General features: G+C 36.3%; 1 protein-coding gene across 5 annotated transcripts in view; it reads left to right on the plus strand.

Annotated features, from left to right (window-relative positions):
* Positions 1-21,315, plus strand: part of PIGN (phosphatidylinositol glycan anchor biosynthesis class N) — a 118,169-nt gene that overhangs the window by 50,238 nt on the left and 46,616 nt on the right. For 3 of the 5 annotated variants that reach the window (XM_032602855.1, XM_032602857.1, XM_032602856.1), the window contains exons 14-21: positions 3,054-3,132; positions 4,079-4,261; positions 9,450-9,589; positions 11,807-11,906; positions 12,011-12,103; positions 13,215-13,306; positions 16,125-16,233; positions 18,523-18,631. In XM_032602855.1, coding sequence (XP_032458746.1) covers positions 3,054-3,132; positions 4,079-4,261; positions 9,450-9,589; positions 11,807-11,906; positions 12,011-12,103; positions 13,215-13,306; positions 16,125-16,233; positions 18,523-18,631 — 905 coding nt within the window. The remainder of the gene's footprint in view (positions 1-3,053; positions 3,133-4,078; positions 4,262-9,449; positions 9,590-11,806; positions 11,907-12,010; positions 12,104-13,214; positions 13,307-16,124; positions 16,234-18,522; positions 18,632-21,315) is intronic. The other 2 variants (XM_032602859.1, XM_032602858.1) reach the window with 2 other exon arrangements.

Genomic DNA, 21,315 nt, shown 5'->3' on the forward strand with positions numbered 1-21,315 from the left:
GATGCAGGATACATCAAGTTGTTTGTGGACATTTAATTCACTGTTCCTGAGGCTGCTGGGAAAAATTTCCCTTTCTCTTCTTTGTTCGCACAGCTCCCAGGGTTCAGCTTTGGCATTGGCCCCGCCTCTGCGTGTAGGTCGCCTGAGGGCGTCTGTTCTTTGCTCAGACAGGACGGGGTTAAAGGAGCAGCTGATTCAGGGGCTCTGGCTCAGCCTGGCCTGGGGGAAGGAGGGATACGGAGTGTGGGGTGAGCCTGCTGTGGCAGAGGGCGGCGTGACGTTGCATCAGCTTGAGGCGCGCCGTGCGTTCTCCCGGGGAAGTTGTCCCTGGATCTCAGGACCCTGGCAGTGGCGGGCTGCACAGGCTCCCAGGAGGGGAGGTGTAGATCATGACTTGTGCTCACACACAGGCTTCTTGGTGGCGGCAGCAGCTGCCTTAGCATCTCATGTCAGTCTCTGGGGTCCACGCTGATAGCCACGGCTCACGCCTGTCCCTAGAGCTCCTTTAAGCAGTACTCTTAATCCCCTCTCCTCACGCACCAGGAAACAAAGAGGCAAGAAAAAGTCTCTTGTCTCTTCGGCAGGTCCAGACTTTTTCCGGGACTCCCTCCCAGCTAGCTGTGGTGCACTAGCCCCCATCAGGCTGTGTTCACGCTGCCAACCCCAGTCCTCTCCCGGCGCTCCGACTGAAGCCCGAGCCTCAGCTCGCAGCCCCGCCCGCCCAGGCAGGTGAGGAGACAAGCCTCTTGGGCTGGTGAGTGCCAGTCGGCCCTGATCCTCTGTGCGGGAATCTCTCCACTTTGCCCCCCGCACCCCTGTTGCTGTGCTCTCCTCCGTGGCCCCGAAGCTCCCCACTCCGCCACCCGCAGTTCCCACCCGTGAAGGGGCTCCTACTGTGTGGAAACCTTTCCTCCTTCACAGTTCCCTCTCACTGGTGCAGGTCCCGTCCCTGTTCTTCTGTCTCTGTTTATTCTTTTTTCTTTTGCCCTACCCAGGTACATGGGGAGTTTCTTGCCTTTTGGGAGGTCTGAGGTCTTCTGCCAGTGTTTAGTAGGTGTTCTGTAGGAGTTGTTCCACACGTAGATGTATTTCTGATGTATTTGTGGGGAGGAAGTTGATCGCTGCGTCTTACTCTTCCGCCATCTTGAAGCTCATCTCCTTATAGCATTTTAATCAATTAAGATTTATTGATTCATTTTATGTGCTTTGCACTTTGCTGAGTATTATTGATATTAATGTAAATAATTAGTGGCCCTCATGAAGGTTAAAATTTAATTGAAGAGAAATAAATTGATGATGAGACCACACTAAAGTGCTAATGGTGTGAGGTAAGATTTGGAGTAGACCATAAAGGATGATAAGATTTGATTTTGGAAAGCAGAGACTGGAGGATCTTTATGAACAATAACTCAGACGTGAATGCAAGATAGGTGAAGAATGAAGCGCTTAACCATTTTACAACTGAGAGTATATATTTGGGGTAATAGGAAATTAAGTAGAATAGAAGGAGATGGTCATCAGTAGTCCAGTAAGTTTAGAATTGATGAAGTAGACAATAATATACCCATATCAATTTCAAGTATATCAGAAGATGTAATCAGTATTTTAGGAAGTGGAGTGGATTAGAGCAAGGAGAAGGAAGATCAACTTAGAAGGGTTTTATAGAACTTTGGAAAATTTATCTTAGATGTAGCCTTCAAAGAATTCCTGTGCCCTTTGGCCCAGTAATTCCATTTCTAAGACTTCTAGGAAGATATTCCAGAATGTGTGGTGTCTGAAGGACAGAGAACTGGATCATGGCAACAGTTTGAAGTAATTTGTTTTTCTTTCATGTATTCTTGCTTCCTGGTACCTTTTTCCTCCACATCCCATTGAGTCCAGGGGTGGTGGATTTTCCTACAATCTGACAAAGTGTTTGGGTTCCCATGAGTTCAGAGATCTGGGATCCCTTGGAGTAGGCACAGATTCTTAATCAAGCCTCTATAGAACTGTAGAGAGTTCATAGTTGAGTTCTTGAATTTTCTGAAATTATATGTAAGATTTTGGATTATTTATTTTTCTAGAGCAAATTTCAGGTTCTGAAAGATGTCTGTGACCCACCCAAACTAATAACATTGCTTAAAAGACGAACTTTCTAAAAGTCTCCATCTCATCTCTTTAGAAGCTGCTGAAACCAAGTAGAAAGAAGACAAGTGATTATTGAGCCATATGAAATTGTCAAAATTTAATTTAGTAGTTTCTGACATACAAAAACATCAATTTCAAATGATCCAACCTAATATATCCTTAAATAACTTTTTTACACTTTTAAAATGTAAAGGTATTCACTTTAGGAATGTAGATGCTAGTTAAGCAGTATATATTCAATTTTGTGTTTAAATATACTTATTTAAAAATTACTTATGCAGTATTAGGAGTATTTCTCCTTTGTATTTAAGGTTTTTACTGTGGTAAAACAAGGACAGGGAAATGGTGAAAAGAGAAATGAAAGATAGGAAAACCAAAAAGGTATATGGTGTAATACAAAAATAGCAAATAGATTCAAATTATTCACTAACTTTAATTGTTGGTTAAGCTCTGCTCGGATCTCTTTGATAATGAAAATTGTCAGGCCCTGTCTGGCTCAAGGGTACAAAGCACCGTAGTGAATCTGCCCTTTCTGTTGTGTCTACCATGAGCATGAGAGAGCTGAGTGTTGTAACTCAGACCACTCGTTTGTTGTTCCATTAATTACATTGATTTAGTCAGAATTTCTGTGTTAGCCAGAGCATTACATTTCTTCCAATGATGTATTGTATGACTGTCATAAGTGGAGTTTGGCAGTTGAAGCTTTGAGTCAAGAAAACCAAATTTAATTTATAAGTTATTTCTTGGAAGAGTTCAGATAACCAGCAGTGATACAATTTGGCTCAGAGTTTGTTTGTTTCTTTCTTTCTGTCTTTCTTTACTCAATTTTCACCATCTTTTTATTTTCAATTAAACAAAGAACCAAGAAAAAATGTGATTAAAATGAAGAAACATTTTAAACCTAAAGCATTTTTTTTCTTTTGTAGCTCACTTTCTGATTCTAAACAGATCAACATTTTAAGAAAAGCAAGATCTTATATAAAACAGAAAAAGTATGATGAAGCAGTAAGTATGCAGGCCTTGTATATATAAATAGCTGATCATTCAGGTATGAGGAGGGGCAAGTATGGTGACGGAGAGCAAAGTGGGCAGGCCAGGGAGCTTTCCTGAACCTTTAAGGAAGGGTTGAATTTCCTAAGTAGCTGCTTTAGCCACATGGACATACTTCTCTTATTTCAGGTAATGTTATAGGTAAATTTTTTTAGGTTAACATTGGAAATGAACAATTGCTGTTCTCAATAATGAGAAAGTATATTCCAGGCTTCTGTCATCCAACTTATTTATGCATAATATTTTAGAACATGACATATCTGTACATTTAGAATTAGCTTCACACTATTTGAAATCTAATGGTTCATACTGAAGCTCTGACTTTTCCCAACTCCTGCCCTATGTTTTTCATTAATTTTCTCTGTTTTAAATGGTCATATAATTTTAAAGTAAGAAAGAATTCTATTTTTGGTTTCTAAAATTGCCTGAGTAGTATGATGGCATTTCTAATGCTTATTTTTGTTATAGTTTTACAGTGGCAAGCTATTCTTCTCCACTAAAATATTAAGCTATTTTAATAATGTTTTATAACTGATTTGGGTAATCTGATATGAGAAAGTCAAAACATGTAAATGTGGGCATCTCCTATCAGGGACCTATATTAGAGAACCATTTCTTTCATGTGCCATTTGAAGATAATTTCCACAAAATGAATCATTCAAAATCATTTAAAATCATTGTACATCTCATAGATAGTTTGCATTTTAAATGTCCTTTCTTATCAAGATTTAGAAATTTATTTTATTCAGGAATTTTTCTTATACTTTGCAAGAAGATCCTTGAACAATCAAAATCTGTTTTTGATCAATCATCTACAGTTACTTTAATAATTTTTCTTCCTTTGAAACTTAGGTTTTCTTTGTCTTTGCATGTGGCAAGTTATATTTTTCTTTCTCCATAGGTTTCCCTTTGCAAGGAGCTGATTAATCTTGCATTGAAAGGATTGTCCTATTATCACACTTATGACAGATTCTTTTTGGCTTTCAATGTCGTTCTTGGTTTTGTGGGATGGACATCTTATGCTTCTTTGCTGATCATCAAGTCTCACTGCAACCTTACCAGAGGTGTTAGTAAAGAAGTCAAGGTATGTTCAGAAAGTATAATGAAGATTCAGATGATGGTGTAAAATCATAAGACTAAGGAAAGAAATTATATCAAATTAACTGCAGTGAGTTCATATAATGTACATGCTGTACTAAGCTAACTCATTTGCTTTTGTTGTACTGGGTCTTTTTTTCTCAGTAATCTCTGTTTCTTTAGTTGGGAAAAGGGTGTATCAGTAATAATGGTCCTGTAACTTAAGAGGCTATAAAGATAGCTGTGTAATTTACATTTGCCTATGGCATTAATTGTGTTGTTTTTCTGTTTATTATTATAATTATTTAGCATGTTATAAGTATTCTGTATCTTTCTACAGTACAGGTGATCAGAAAACAGTTTCAAAGCAATATATTTAACTTTATCTGATATTAAGTTTAGGAGCTGGAAAGAAATAAAATCACTTATTCAAAATGTTCCTTTTAAAAGGAACATATTCCTTTCTGGAATATACATTTTTCTTACCTTTTTCATCTTTCTAAAATTCTTAAATACAGATTTCCAGAACTTTCTATATATCCTCATTTTAAGAATTAGTCCCTAGTTTACTGTACTTTCAATGCCAAAAAAACCCCGTACTTTCAATGCCAAAAAAACCCTGCTCTTTAATAATACTTTATACAACTGAGAAAATATAACAGTACATATATGGTTTAACTATATTAAAACACTTTACTCTTTTAAAATATATTACTGTCATTTACCAGGGATAATATGCCTCTTCCATCTCCTTTACTTCATTCTCTAATGATTATTACCATGTCCAAATCATCTAAAAAGTAATATACCTGAATGGTGTATTATTAATAATAATAGTCTGCAGACATTTCCAGTGATAACTTTTTTCAATTTTATACTTTATTTTTCTGTAATGGAAGGAAGAGCAGTAGTATTTATTCCATTTTTGTATAATGCTGTAATGCATCTTAAATAATTTACCCCAACTAATTTTCATTATTTGAATGTATGTGAAATTGGCTAGAGTAGAAATCATTTCTTACGTGGTAGGAAAAGAGACAAAAACAAACGTGTTATAGTGGAGGATATAACTAGGCATTCAGCTGGGTATTTGAAATTTATTTTGCTACTTTAAACGTAACAGTGCTGGAAGTAGGCATTATAATTTTTCTATATAAAAGAGGAAACTGAAACTATTTAAGTAATTTGCAAAAGGCCATTCAGCTAGGATGTGGAGGAACTAAGATTTGAGTCCAGAGTAGTCCAATGCCAAACGCTGCCTTTTGGTATTTGTCTTGACGTTTTGGGTTATTGAGAAGGGATATGATATCTTTAGATTGTTGTGTCAGCAGATTTCACAGCTGATAGTTCTTTATTCATTAATCTGATAATGCAGAGAATATTTGCGTATACAGCACAATGCGAGATGCTTCATAGGATACACCAAGAAATACAAAATTCAAATACAAAATTACAAGCTTCTCAAGGAGCTTGTAATTAAATAAAGTAGGTAAAAGATGTATACACATAGCCACCTTATCAGGTATAGGTCATATACTATGCTATATTGCATAAGACAACAAATGTTTGACAACTTTAATATAAAATGTGAAGTGAATGTGATACAATGACTATCATATTTTAAATAAAGAAAATCTCACTTTAGCTAGGGTGATGATAACAGGAAAAAATAAGTCTTGGTGGAAATTTAACAGTCAGAATATAGGGAGAGGATAAGAATTAAAGCAAATTGAATAATATAAATAGAGGCAGAGTTGGGAAGATGTATTTTTATTCTGGGATAATAAGTAATATTTATTAAACTGCACTATTCCAGGACTGTCCTGGGTGTTGTACATGTGTTATTCAGTTAAACTTAATACTACCCTAAATTTAATGGTATGATTCTCATAATATGGATGGGGGAATTTAGGCTCAGAGAGATAAATGTTTTCCTCCAGGACACACTGGTGTCCTTGAACTCTAATACTTAAATTCATGCTCTTTCTATACCATGCTACCTTCAAAATAAATAGTTCAGTTTGGGGGGAATTTGGGAGGTTTGTTCAAGGGCCTAATAAGAGATAATACTGATAATATAGATTAGGTGGAAGTAATCAAAGGCCTCAAATGCTAGACTATAGAGTTTAGACTTTATTTAGTGAAGAGCTGGTCTATCACTTAGAGTTAAACCAGAGAAATAGACCAGTAAGATCTCTGTATTAAGAAATTTAGTGTAAGAAATTGGCTCATGTGACTGTGGGGCTAGTTAGACAGGTCCTAAGTTCAGAGGTCAGGCCATCAGGAAGGGCAGACTGGAACTTGCAGGCAGGAGCGGAAGCTTCACTCCACAGGTACAGTTTCTTCTTCGGGGAACCCTCTGTTCTGCTCTTAGAGCCTTTTGTGAATCAGGCTCACCATGATTGTTCAGGATAATCTCCCTTAAAGTCAACTGATTATGGACTTTAATCACATCTACAAGATATTTGCACAGCCAACACCTAGATTAATGTGTGATTGAATAACTAACTAGGGTCTGTAGCCTAGCCAAGTTGACACACAAGACTGACCTTTACAGTTGAGGTTATTAAAAGCATTTTGAACCCTTTAGTTCTGTTTGCAAAAACATTCTGATTCTTCTTCAGTGAGAGTTTATAATCTAGTGAAGTGACAGCATCTGCAGGAAGAATAAGTTGCCAGAAGTCTACAGCATTAACCAAAGGGAGGCTTGGAGAGCAATTGGGGGGTGAGATGATTGCAGCTCTGCACTCATTAGAACATGATGCTTGCAGTTGGGGTGTAGGGAGCCTTCACTGAGGCAGTTGTTACCAAAGTCAAATCTTAAAGGGTGAGTCGGATAGCACAATAGAAAAAAGGAAAAAGGTGCAGGGAGAGCAGCATGTGCCAGATGAGGAGTGAGGTAGCATGGCTTCTTGGAAGGGCTGCAAGTCACTGATACGGCTAGACTATAGAGGGCCCAGGGGGCGTGAGAGGTGAGCTCGCAGCAAATTTTACCCTGCACGGCCAGATGAGGAAACAGAGCTTGAGACAAGCTAAATGGTTTAGTCAAATTGACAGCAAATAGAACAGCAGTGCTGGAATTAAATTTAGGTCTGACTCCAAAGTTTCTGTCACTTCTCCATGATAGTGTCCGCCAGATTTTACAGGTTTATCACTCTTACAGACAACTCTGCAGTGAACATTCTCTTTAAAGGTAATTTGCCATAGCTCCTCCTAATTGAACTCTGCATTTAACTTCTATCTACTCTTCTCCTTTGCTTTTGCTAGTTCAGATGTCTTTTGCTTTAGAACTGAATATCCTTATTCTGCCACATGCTTCCCTTATTCTCTCACTACTTAGGGAAATCACAAAATGTTAACCCCTTAAACCAAGTCCCAGCATTCAGTCTCTACCTGTATGGTTTAAACTCCTCATAGGGCAGCACCTAGTACAGAGCATGGCGTAGACTGTGCGACTTAATCATTGTTAGTTGGATGGAGGAGTCATGACAATGCACACAGCATGGTTCATTATCATCAGGTATTTTTTGGAGGGTCTGGGGAGGCAGGGAATTAATGATGATGAGGTGGAAAATGTTCCCCATTCCTGTTATTTAAAATCCTTTCAATTTTTACTTTAGCTGAACTGAATTCTTTTTGATTTGGTTTCCTACAAGTAGATGTTTATTTGTAATGTCGATTACTTTATGTGTCAAAGGATTGGATAATTATATGGTATTGTACTGACTCTAGAAAATCCCTTGAGTGTCTTTTTTATGTACTCTTTAAACTTATTTTCTTATTATTTTACTATCCTCAGAGTGATGTGAAACCAGTCCCAATTCCTAAAGTGAATACCTGCCTCAGGCACCTTGAGCTTTAGAGACTCTACCTGTCCATATCTGGTTGAGACTTGCTCCTTCTTCTTCCACCCCCTTGCTATGGGACCTCCATTTCCGGTGCTAGTCACTGAGGTTTCTGTAGTGACTTTTGGGACTAATGCAGAGAGGTAGAGGAGGAGCGAAGAAAAATAAAGGTGATAATGGTAGCCATTATTTATTAAGCAGTAGTAATATTCTGGGCATTTTGTTAAGCTCTTTTCATAATCTCATTTAAGCATTACTAGCCTTGATAAATAGATATGGAATTATTCTTTGCATTTTATAGATGGGGTAAAATTAAGTCTCAGAATCTGTTTTGTACTTTGCTCATGGTCATACAGTGAGCAAGTGACAGAGCCAGGATTTGAATTCTGATCTGTGTAGCGCCAAACTCTTAATCACAATGCTGTGTCTCACCTTCCTTTTTACAACTCTGCCCTAGTTTATTCTTGCTTCTCTACTTCCTTTCTGGTGACATTTTAGGCCAGAGGGAGGAATTATAAGGGGGAAAAAAACTCTTGCTTTTCCTCCCTAACCTCCCCTACTCCAGAAGGTAATTCTTAATTCTCACCTTATTTAGTTTGGGTAGCAAAACAAGGGGGAAACAGAGAGAGAGAAAACAAGGCACGGAGGCAAGAGAATACCATGTGACCCCTCCAGTCCTGTTTTTTTCTCCAGTGTGCTCTTAGCATCACAGCTTTCCATAAGTGTGTTCTTGTTCCAATCATTGGCATTTCTGTCCCTGACCCTCACATCATTACTCTTGGCCCAGAGCACCCATGGCCTGTGGAGGCCGTCACTGGTGATTTACATGGAGGAGCTCCTTTCTTGTTCAGCAGGTGTTTGGGAGAGAAGATATGACTGAATGAACCTACTGTGGTTGGGTGATGGAGAGAGAAGCGTGGGCAGCATGTCAAGTTGAAGTTTGAATAGATAGAATCATTGTTCCAAATGAAGATTAGGTCCCACAGTTTATTGTAGATTAAATGGGCTTTTGTGGGCTTGTCAGTGAACCTAATCAACATTTATAAAATTGTTACTAAGGAGAAATATGTTCAGAGTTCCGAAGAAGTTACTTGCAAACAAACTTTAGGAGCATAGTCATTTTAAATTGAGAATTACCTAATTGCAACAATTCCAGGCTATCCAGCTTTTTCTTCTATAATGTGCTTCTCCAATGACAGATTTTTTTACAATGCAGCTCTTAGGTTAATCATCTAGTTGTAGAATCACTGAAAGAAAGTAATGTATTTTCTTCACTTTACAAAATCTCTTTTAAAAACCTATCAAGTAGCATGGATTTGGAGTGTTTTCAATGTTTTTTTTAACTTTCAGAAACCAAGCCATCTCCTGTCATGTAGTTTTATAGCTGTTGGCATTTTACTAGCACTTTTCCTGCTGATTCAAGCCTGTCCCTGGACTTACTACGTATATTGCTTGTTGCCACTGCCAGTATGGTATGCGGTTCTGAGAGAGTAAGTAACACATCTTGTGGTCTTGTTTTTCACTTCACTGACAGTTAAATCTGTATTTAAATGCATTAGTTTTCTGTAGCATAAGTCATGAAAGATAATTATAATACCGTCAAATCTCCAAGCCCTTTCATTTCATTCATAACAGCATAAACGTTGCATATAAACAGGCTTTTTTTTTTTTCTTAGCCGCACCTTGAGGCCTGCAGAATCTTAGTTCTCCAACCCAGGATTGAACCTGGGCCCTCGGCAGTGAAAGTGCAGAGTCCTAACCACTGTACCTCCAGGGAATTCCCTAAACATCCTTTTTACTTTTCCCTTTTGACTTCATCTTGATTGCCCTGAGGTAGCACTGGCCTCATTCCCTTCTTTGTGTTATCTTTTATAAGAAAAATCTGGAGTAAAAATTAAGTAATTAATATGGATTGTACTATGTCAGGAGTGACTTACGTTTTGAATTTGTCTCATCATCCCAGTTTCCAGTGTATCTTCATGTTTCACAAAGCAATTTGCATGCTTTTGTTCCATACATTTTTGCCCCTCCTTTCCCAGCTATCATGTAAACCTAGATGAATGAAAGTTCGCAATTAAATCCAATCTAGTAATGTATACCTACAGGGGTTAGGGGAGATTATTCTTGTATGCTGTGATTCTACCTTTAAGTGCTTGCTCACAAGTTGGACTTGCAATGGATTCTTATCATTGTAGGAAACATCAGAGGTAGAGCTCTCATGGAAGTTATAAACACTTTAAAAGAAAATCACTAAAATGTTGGGCTGGTTCATGTTCACAGGCAGCGAGGGTCATGTTACAGATCGTGTTGATTTCTATATTTGCACCAGTAATCTAAATTTAAACTTAGTCTTGGGCATCCTTTGAGCAAACCAGATGCCAAAAGCAGACCAGGGAATGACAGCTCAGAATAAGGGTGTTGTCAGGGCTGGCGAGCATGTTGCAATGACACAATGTGTTTTCTTTTCTAATTTTTGTTACCTCCAGCTTTGACCACCTCTTCTTAATATGAAAAATAAAAATTAATATTAAAATATTTTAAATGTTAACATTTTTAAAAACAAGGCAAAAAGACACTGACAAAAGAACAGACTGTTACTTCTCTGTTTGAAAGGAATAGGGTTGCTGGATGTACATATTTAAATTGGATTTATTCCTAATGTCATTTGCTCTGGCTTAAAAATTTTTAGAATGAAAGGTGTTATCCAAAATTCCCTCCTGAATTATTAAATGTTCTATTTATGAAGAACACATATACATTAAAATTTTAAGGACAGAGTGATTTTGAAAATATGTTGTGTTCTATCTTTATCTTTTTGATAGATTATAAAGAAAATAAAACATAAAAATTGACTTTTCTTCTAGAAATAATCTAAATGATTTTACAAAATCATCACTGTTGGGAACAAAAGAAACATTCTCCTTTAGACTGGTGTTAGCTTTTCTTTCCTAACATGGCACCTTAATCGTTTTGATGACATTATGTAACCATTGTTTTCAATCAGAAAAAGGTTATAAACCAAGTGATACTGACTTTTTATAATTGCTTACTTAATAATGCACTACCAATGCTAAAAAAATTTTTCCAGTGATGAAATGTAAAAAGGACTCAAGTATGTAATACATTTTTAATGGTTATGAATTCACATTTAATTACAATTAGTGTACAATTAGTGACATCTTAAATTGAGTTTGGAAAAGGTTATTTCACCCAGTGAAAAAGTGCAATTAAGATTTTCTCTACCTAGACTAGGAAAACGACCTTTATTTTATTAAGACAGTTGAGATTTCAATATAAAATTAACTTTAGTGAATTTTAAAAGTGTTCTTTATGTTTATTCATTTGGGTTTATTGTATTTTATTTCTGATGTTGTATCTGTAATTGTATGTGCCCATGTTTAAACATTCAATAAGACTCATTTATTGTCATTAATGTTTATAAAAAAGCCAAGCAAATTAATGTGATCATTATCAACTTAATTCAGAAGTTACATTTTTCCTAGAATACTAGGTATCAAAAAAAGATTTAGGTAAGTAAAGCCATTGAAACAAATGTTGGAGGTTATCTTAGTTTTTGAAAAATCTATGAATTGAAAATTCCCTGATTTCTATGCACAAAATTTTTATTTTTAACTATATGAGAACTAATTTTTTTATATTCAATATAGGTTATAAATAATCTTTTTATAAATAATCTTGTTAAACAGATTTCCAGTTATTCAAGGCTTGGTCACATTACTGTTGACCTTCCCTCCAAGTCATTTTGTTGGATACCTGTTACTCTTTATCCTGGGAGTTGAAGTATTAGTAAGTAATTTACCACGTTACCACATTTTCAGGTCTCTTTCATACACATGTAACTCCTTTGAAATGACCTCATTTTCCCTTTCTTCTTTGGATTGCATTACTAGGTTCTCAGTTTTTTCTACCGCTATATGCTTACAGCTGGACTCATTGCATTTGCAGGTTGGCCATTTATCACTCCACTGTGGACTCGAGCAAAGGTATAAGTATTCACTTTGAAATTAGGCAGATTCATAGCAGCTTTGTTTTGATATGCTTTTAACTCAGGGAATTATTCAGTTTTTTTAGAACAGGGTAGATAGAATGTGACCTTACATAAAGATCCTGACCCTTTTGACAGGAGGACTGATGTTGACTTTAAGGTTTCAGTGATTCATGCAGACTTTCATATCAAAGTGAACTGGTCTTGTGGTGATTGAAATACTCAAGAAGCAGAGCTGATTTGTCCTTCTCTGAAGCACTTCCTAGATTCCTTTAGGCTCAAATATCTAAATGCCACAGAGGAACTGCCCAGAGCAGTGCAGTGGCATGAGAGGCCACACTCTGGACTCAAGTCAGAGGAGTCACCTCCCTCCTGGTCTGGAGCCACCTCAGTTTTTCTCTGGAGAAGTATTTATTCATGATAGATTATTTTAAAGTATAATTACTCCTGATTTTCTGCCTTTAACTAGGTAGGTAATTACAGTGTGCTTCTACAAAGAATACTCTCATGTTTTCATTTTGATACTTTTTGGTGGAGGTAGCAGGAAGATAGAAATATCTTCTTTCTACTCTATGAGAACCTACAAAATTTTCCAATTAATGGGACTATTGACAATTTTTTGTCTTAATCTAATTACAGAAGTATTTTTACTTATTTCCCTCCTGGGCACAATCATTTGATTATGATTGCAGGCCAGCTTTCTTAAAGATGTCATCTATATATGGTAGAACATAAATTGAATGAAGTGCTTGCTTTGAAACAGCAGACCTGAGTCTAAATCCTGGCTGCTTCATTTACTAGTAATAGATCTGGTGCTACTTACACTTTGACATCTCTGAGCTCAGTTTCCTCATCTGAAATACTGTGAATAATACAGCCTACCTATTGAGGTTATTGTGAGAATTAAATGAGATAATGCCTATATCATACCTAATATAGTGCCTACTGTATAACAGATCCTTCACAAATAGTAACTATATTACTTTTTAAAGTAAACACATGTAAAGCTTTGAATTTTCCTTTTAGTTTCACAGCCATGTAGTCTGTGAAACACTGAAGACAGTTTTTGTACCATAATTGTCTAAAGATAACTTTTTTCTTTATTTTAGAGCACCTCACTGAGTTGGATTTTCTTCTGTTTGCTCCTGGCAGTGTTCCCACTTATGCCTGTTGTAGGACGAAAGCCAAATATCTTTCTAGTGTATGTACCATATTTTAACTTATTTTCTTTTTAATGCAATTGTTTTTCTCAATCAACACTATGAAATATGAACCAAATCTTGGCCATGGGTTTAAAATCATGTGAACAAACTAGAAGTTAAAATACTAATATCAGGGCTTCCCTGGTGGCGCAGTGGTTGAGAGTCCGCCTGCCGATGCAGGGGACACGGGTTCGTGCCCCGGTGTGGGAGAATCCCACATGCCGCGGAGCGGCTGGGCCCGTGAGCCATGGCCACTGAGCCTGCGCGTCCGGAGCCTGTTGCTCCGCAACGGGAGAGGCCACAACAGTGAGAGGCCCGCGTACCGCAAAAAAAAAAAAAAAAATACTAATATCAAACCATTAGTCATAATTTTGGCTCAGGCTCTGAGAGGCATTAAAACTCCCTGAAGATGCTTGTGGACCTTTGTAAAAAATGAAATTGTGCCAGTGATAACTTAAAATGCCAAGAATTTTTTAAAGGTCTAGAAGCCTTTGTATGTTTTATATATTGGGAGATCAGTAAACGGTTTCACATGAAAAAATGTTCTGTTGCCAAAATTAAAAGGTCTAAAAGCCACTGATGATTGATGCAATCTCTATCTTTTCCTTTGATCATGTCCACATTTTAAATGTCTGAGAAAAATGAAATTCTCTTCTAATCTGAATGTAAAGATCTCCATGGGAGGAAACTCTCTGTACCTTGGCAGCTTTCTCATGTTTAATCACTTAAACTGTTAGAAAATTCTATATACCTTACCTGAATTCTCCATGCTGCTGTTATATTTATTTCTCCTCAATATATCTCAAGCAAATCTTTAAAATAATTGGTTACAATTGTTTTTAACTTTAAAGTTATTATCATGTAATCTAATGGCTGTGTGTGTGTGTATGTGTGTGTGTGCAGGCGCTTGGCAAATTAAATGATCACTATTTCATTTAACATGTCCTGTCTTATTTTCTAATCATGTAATCATCTTTGCTACTTTCTTTTGAACTTTGTGTAACCAACTTTTTAGCGTTCTAACCCCATCTTTAATAGATGAGGGTATATCTTTTGAAGGAAAATTAAGTCAATATTTTTTTAAAGTATGTGTTCATTTTAAAGTACCTATAAATTATATACATTTTATCTCATTTCTGTGAGAATAACAATATGGACTAGATCAGAAATTATTCCAGGAAGTCAATTTATTAGCAGAGCTCAAAAAATTGTATTCTAAGACTATTTTATCTAAGCCATACTTTATTAGTTCTAAGTGAAAACATTTTGCAGCTGTCATAAACTGTAAACAGCATGTGCAAAGATGAATTCAAACATTTTATTTTTTGCTTCCCACTACTCTGTGAGCTCTTCTCTTGTCTCTATAAAGCCGCTTTCCCTCCTTTCATTGGCCTCTACCCATCTGCCCTGCTCAAGCACTATTGACATATTTGAACAGGACTTATGCTAAAAGGAAAAGAAATTATATAAATGGTCTTCATAGAAATTTTTCACTTTACCTATTCCAGTAAAGATTAATTCAGGAAGCAAAATTGTTAAACCATGAGAAATCTAATTTGTATTTTTAAAAATTATGTTGTTTCCCCTCTTAATTTAAATTCCTCAGTGCTTCAAGTTTCCCAGTAGCTATATTTGCAACTTCTTCATTTTGCCTCCTGGTTTATGGAGAAATTGCTACTCTCCATTTGATCTCTCACCTCATCTCTCTTCTTTAGAAAATTACAAAGATAGATATGTGAAATATTTAAGGATAAATTAAAAGAAAGAGCAAAAATTTATATAACATAGCTATAATATTCCTGTTACTCCAGTTTTCTGAGGTAAAAACATATTTGCCAATTAATTGAAATACCAAATTATTTTTTAAGAGGGTATGGGGGAGAAAAACAAACAAAGAATCTTAATCATACACGGTTGTTTTTCATAAGATTTAATTAACTTTTCCCTCATGATTCTTAAAGAGAATATTAGAAGAATCAAAACAAAAGCAAAAACAAGCATTTTCCTGGGAGTTCCTGCTTCACGTTCTCTATAACCCTGCCTTTTGCTCTTTCTTATTTCTCTTAAACCAACTCCTTTTCACATAGTTCTGTTATATTACTGGGTTCCAGATTCTATCCTCAACATAATTTCAGTCATCCTGTGTTACTTGGATTTTTAGGAGGTGAGAAATAGAACTCAATAGTAATAGTACAGTATTTCCTTGATGTTAGTCTCCTTCAATTTCAGGAACCATACTGTATCTGGTGTTCTTGAAAAAGTGTAATTTGTTGTTTCATTACTGTACCAATGCCTCACCCACATGCTACTTTTGTGGCCCCTCTTCCATCCTTCCGTTAGCCAGAAACAGCTGTGAAAAGCACCAACGTCAGTGATAGAGAGGAACAATTTGTGGATTATAAATGTAGATTTTCCTTTTTGTATGAGTAGGTGCTCATAGTCAGAAAATGTGTGATGTAGATACTGATATATTTGTAGAGCTATCTTTTATATTGTTTTCTGTAAATTTGTCCAAGTCAAGCTGAGAATTATGGTATGCGTAAATGTTAAAAAAATCAAATTATGGAAATAAGATGAAGATACTTAAAAAATTGTGTGAAAAGTTACAAGTAACACCATCCCCACAGGATCTTTATTCTAAGATTTGTATTCTTCTTACACTTCTTACAAAATTTGTATTCATTTTGTTACTTCATCTTGATTAAGCAAATGATTGAGAGGTTCTATATTAGAGTAAAATATCTAATATTTTCATGTGGTATATATTCTATAAATGTCTTAAGAAAATTTGAAATTGTGAATTGTGTTTTAAAACAGAGTGGGTGCAGGCTTGCTGGTTCTTCTGCTATCCCTGTTTGTTGTAACATCTGTCTTAAAAAGAAAAGATAGTTTTGTAAGTGAAGAGCTGGTGTTACATCTATTACAGGTCAGTTACAGATTTTCAACACTATGTTATACAAATGATACACTAAAATGTATCTTACAGTTGTATTTAATTATATTGTTCTTAAGATGCCATCCTGTTTTTTTAACCTCAATACCAGCTGAGAAGAGTTTTCTGTTTAAGATATTACATGGAAATATGTTCTCTAAAAGGTATGAAATAGCAAAAAGGTCAACAGGAGGCCCCCCCAAAATGCCTAGATAGCAGAGATTAAGGAGATATAAGAGGTATTGTCCAAAGAGTTGAACTGAAAAAGACATCCTCTGGTCTGAGATTCTGTGGTGTCCTAGTTTGGGTCAGGAAAAAAGTAAGCTCTTTGAAGTGAAAGCAGACGCTTAGTATGTTTACAAGAAAATTAGTCTAGGAGAAAATAAACATCACCTTGGTTGGTGGTTTTGGAGTGGTGAAAAGAACTTTGAACTTGACATTTCAAAATTGAGTCAATTCCCAGTTATGCTTTGTACTAGATGTGTGATTTTCAGTAATAGAACTTGTCTGTTTGTTTTTAATCTGTAAAGATAATATCCAGTAGGTTTGTAAGAGATTATATGATGTCATATTCTGTAAAATGATAGCTTTTTGTAGATAAGAGTGGAAACCACTTTTTTTTTCTTTTTCAACAATAAACAATAAACCATATCTAGAACACTGAGAAAAAAACTTATTTAAGTCTCCTCAAAAAATTTACTCAGAACAAAGCTGGGATAATAGTATTTCCAAGAACACTCAAAAATTAAAATATACAACACTTAAAAGATGTTAACTCATTCTTGGAGAACAACAGAGAACATATAAAAAGAGAAGTATTTTTGTCAAAGATCCTATCAAGCTATTGAAGCGTATCTTTTTTTTTTTTTTTTTTTTTTTTTTTTTTTTTTTTTTTTTTTTGCGGTACGCGGGCCTCTCACTGTTGTGGTCTCTCCCGTTGCGGAGCACAGGCTCCGGACGCGCAGGCTCAGCGGCCGTGGCTCACGGGCCCAGCCGCTCTGCGGCATGTGGGATCTTCCCGGACCGGGGCACGAACCCGTGTCCCCTGCATCGGCAGGTGGACTCTCAACCACTGCGCCACCAGAGAAGCCCTATTGAAGTGTATCTTTTCATTTTAAATGGTATACCAACTGATTTTACACTAAACCATAGTAGCTTTGAAAAAATTCACGTGTAATACTGAATACTTTGACAGAAGTGAGTGTTTCTGAACCTTACCCTGTAGGAGCAAAGAATACCATGTTAAAATTCTTATGGACTTTGCGAGAAATACCCCTAAGTATAAAGTAATTCCTTCTTACATTAACCTATTAATTTGCACTCATTCCTCTATTGTGTACATATATATTTTTTTATGATTCTAAGATTTGTGTCTTCTCACATTTTAATGTATCTAAAATGAGAATGTGTCTTACATTTGAAAGGATCCTAGAATTGTGTCATAGGTTTATTGACAGCAATTTTTCCTTCTTCATTCACTGAAAATATGAGTAAATTAAATGTATCTCTAGGATTTGGTGATCAGGTTGCTAATCTGATCTTTAAGAGAGTTTACTTTGTTCATAGCCATAATTTAGCTCATTTCTTAAACTGGCTATTAATCCGCTAATTCAGGGGTCGGCAAACATTTTTCTGACATGCTAGATTGTACATATTTTAGGCTTGTGGGGCATATGGAGTCTGTTGTCACTTTTCAGCTTACCATTGTAGGGCAAAGGGAGCTGTAGACAACATGTGAATGAATGAGAGTGACCATGTTCCAATAAAATAATATTTCTAAAAGCAATAGTTTACCAACTCTACACTAGTTTGTCTATATTCCCTAAAGAATATTGTACTCCTTGTATTCCCAGTACCAGTGAAAACTCAGGCCACGGATATGTATTGAATGAATAAATAGATATGACTGTTAGTGAGGGCCAGAGGTGGAAGACACTCAGCCATATATGCCAAGCTATATACATTTCACTCTCTGCACTTCCATGATTTAAGAAAACTTCAAGATTAATAACAAATATTTCTAAGTAAAAACAGTGTGATAATGTATGCCAAAATACTCCTGAAAGTGTAAAACACCTCATTCATGCTTGTGAAGGAGGGCTTTTGCTTAGTACAAGAATTCTGACTGTTGGTCTTAGCCACAAGAAGGTGAGCTGGTCCAATTTCAATAACATTTTGGCCGGATTCCAGTTCAAGCACTTTTCTAAGTATTCTTTCTAATATATAAATTAGTCACTCACCACCTTTTCTTTTATTTACGTCTTCTGTGTTTGTTGTTTTCAGATGCTAAGCACGGTGCTTTCCATGTGTGTTGTGTATGGCACTCATAATAGTCTACTCAAGAAACAAGGACTGCCTCTTATTAATCAGGTTGTTAGCTGGATAATATTAGGTAAGAGGTCAATCAAATCAAATGAGATAACTTTCCATCAAGTTACATCTTAAAATTATCCACTTACATCTGTATCATAGCTGTTGAAACAAATAATTTTGTTATGGGAAAATAATAATAACAAGCTATTATTTCTGTCTCTTGTTGGAAGTTGACAAAGAAAATTAGAACTTTTGTGAGCATTCATGTGTTATTAAGAATTACTTGATAGAATATTTATGACTTGGTAATGAAGCTGTATATTTATTCGCACCTGATAAAAAGTGCTTCCAGAAGAGAAGAGGGTTTTGTGAAGAGATTCCTTTGCTGAAATTTCATGTCAATTCATAAATTCTCAGTTCTTACACAGGGACTAGGAAGCAGTTCAATTTTATCTGTATTTCCCTTGCTGAAAATAACATTGATTAGTCACCTCCCAACACATTACACATTTTATAAAGCTGATTATACATTTTTTTTTTTTTCTTGGTATGCGGGCCTCTCACTGCTGTGACCTCTCCCGTTGCGGAGCACAGGCTCCAGACGCACAGGCTCAGCGGCCATGGCTCATGGGCCCAGCCGCTCCACAGCATGTGGGATCTTCCCGGACCGGGGCACGAACCCGTGTCCCCTGCATCGGCAGGCGGACTCTCAACCACTGCGCCACCAGGGAAGCCCCTGATTATGCATTTTAAAACGTATTCCTCTATAGTTCTTTTAAGAATGTGCGTGTGGAGCAAACATGTCATTGAAGGACTTAGCCTTTTCCTTCCAACTGGAAAACAGGAGCAAACTTTAAGTCCAGGTTTTTCATTAAAAAAAGGAAAAAGTGGGCTTCTCTGGTGGCGCAGTGGTTGAGAATCTGCCTGCCAATGCAGGGGACACGGGTTCGAGCCCTGGTCTGGGAAGATCCCACATGTCACGGAGCAACTAGGCCTGTGAGCCACAACTACTGAGCCTGTGCGTCTGGAGCTTGTGCTCCACAACAAGAGAGGCCGCAACAGTGAGGCCCGTGCACCGAGATGAAGAGTGGCCCCCGCTTGCCACAACTAGAGAAAGCCCACGCACAGAAACGAAGACCCAACACAGCCAAAATTAAATAGGTAAATAAATTAATTAATTAATTTAAAAGAAAAAAGAAGTAAAGCAAACCAAGTAAAATTCACTTAAAAATAGTTTGTAATGCCTATGGATGATATGATGTGCAATTTAACATTTATTTATTTATAAATGATTTTTGTTCATTATTAAAAAAAAAAGATCTTTGGATGGAACTTTATCTTAAAAAGACGATTAAGGGATAGGAGTATTTGTCCTTGGATTGCTCTTAAAATCCAAGCAGAGGCTTAAAAATACAACAGGAAACAGACATGTATCTCCTAAAGTTTTCATTTGCTCATTTTCTAAACACCTTGGTCATTGTATAAGTGGAAGTTACTCTTGGACAATAAGTGTTCTTGTATATATAACTTTATTTTCACTGTGTAAACTTCATTTCATTATGGGCATTATGTAGGCCTTCCCTTTTAAATTATCTTGATTACTAAAGTTACTATTTACATTCATTCTGCATGACAATAGCAGAGACTGCTCTTTCATTTAAAAAATAAATGTGTTTAGTTTGTACTATGTTCTGGCACTATTCTGTTCTCTGAGAATAATAAATATGGAACAAGTCCCTGCCCTCCTGGAGCTTATATTCTGCAGGGCTGGGTGGTGGGGCTAGTAATCTAGCGGGGTATCTATATGTAATTGTCTCTCATATGACATGTTAGTTTTCAAATCCACAGAAAAATCAAAAATTATGAATGACAACGATGACATTAAAGGGAAGTCTTTTTATTTTCCTGCATAACTTCAAAAATATGCGGTGTATATAACACACACCAGCATATAAACAATATATCACCTAGGGATAAACCACATGACAAAGAGAAGCAAAGAAAACAGAATTTGTGTTCATATTATTGTATCTCATTTTTAAACATCTAAAACGTATAAAAAGGTTAAAAAAAGAGAAATTTCCCAGAATTACAGAAAGTCATCCTCTACTTCATGTTCTTGTCCATCTGTGATTATGAGTGTATGTATGTATAAAATTTTTTAAACATCATATTCAATATTTTTATCTATTCTACCATCCTTATATTAATTTTTCAGTTGACTTAATAATATCCTTTATGGTATTTTCTCTTTGAAGGGTATAGCTACCCTTCACTTTCTTTTGGTTTCTACTTGTATAGAATATCTTTTCCATTCCTTCACTTTGAGCCTATGTGTGTCCTTAAATCTGAAGTGAGTCTCTTATAGGCTGGACATATATTTTAAACAAGACTTTTCCTCCTTGGGATTAGGAAAGCATCGGTACTAGAGGATGCCTACCATATGGTGCAAGGCATGAAATAGTTGACTCATAGGTAGGTAGGTCAGCAGTATCTCCAGAGGTATCTTCCAGGCACTAATTCACTATAGTCTAGCTCCAGTGAACATTTTTTGCTAATGTGCTGGGATCCCTAAATGGGTTATATGTTATGCAACTGGTTCTAACTTATGTCACTCAGGATGGGGACTCTTATTTCCCTTTTAGCATCTTATCAATCCTTTACACAAAAGTCAAACAAATACAGAAAATACAGATTGGTAAAACAGGTCTCATTTGAACTGGCTTTTTAAATAAATATTAAAATACTATTTCTTTCTGTTAA

The sequence above is a fragment of the Phocoena sinus genome, chromosome 14 (genome assembly GCF_008692025.1).
Source record: "Phocoena sinus isolate mPhoSin1 chromosome 14, mPhoSin1.pri, whole genome shotgun sequence".
NCBI lineage: Eukaryota > Metazoa > Chordata > Mammalia > Artiodactyla > Phocoenidae > Phocoena > Phocoena sinus.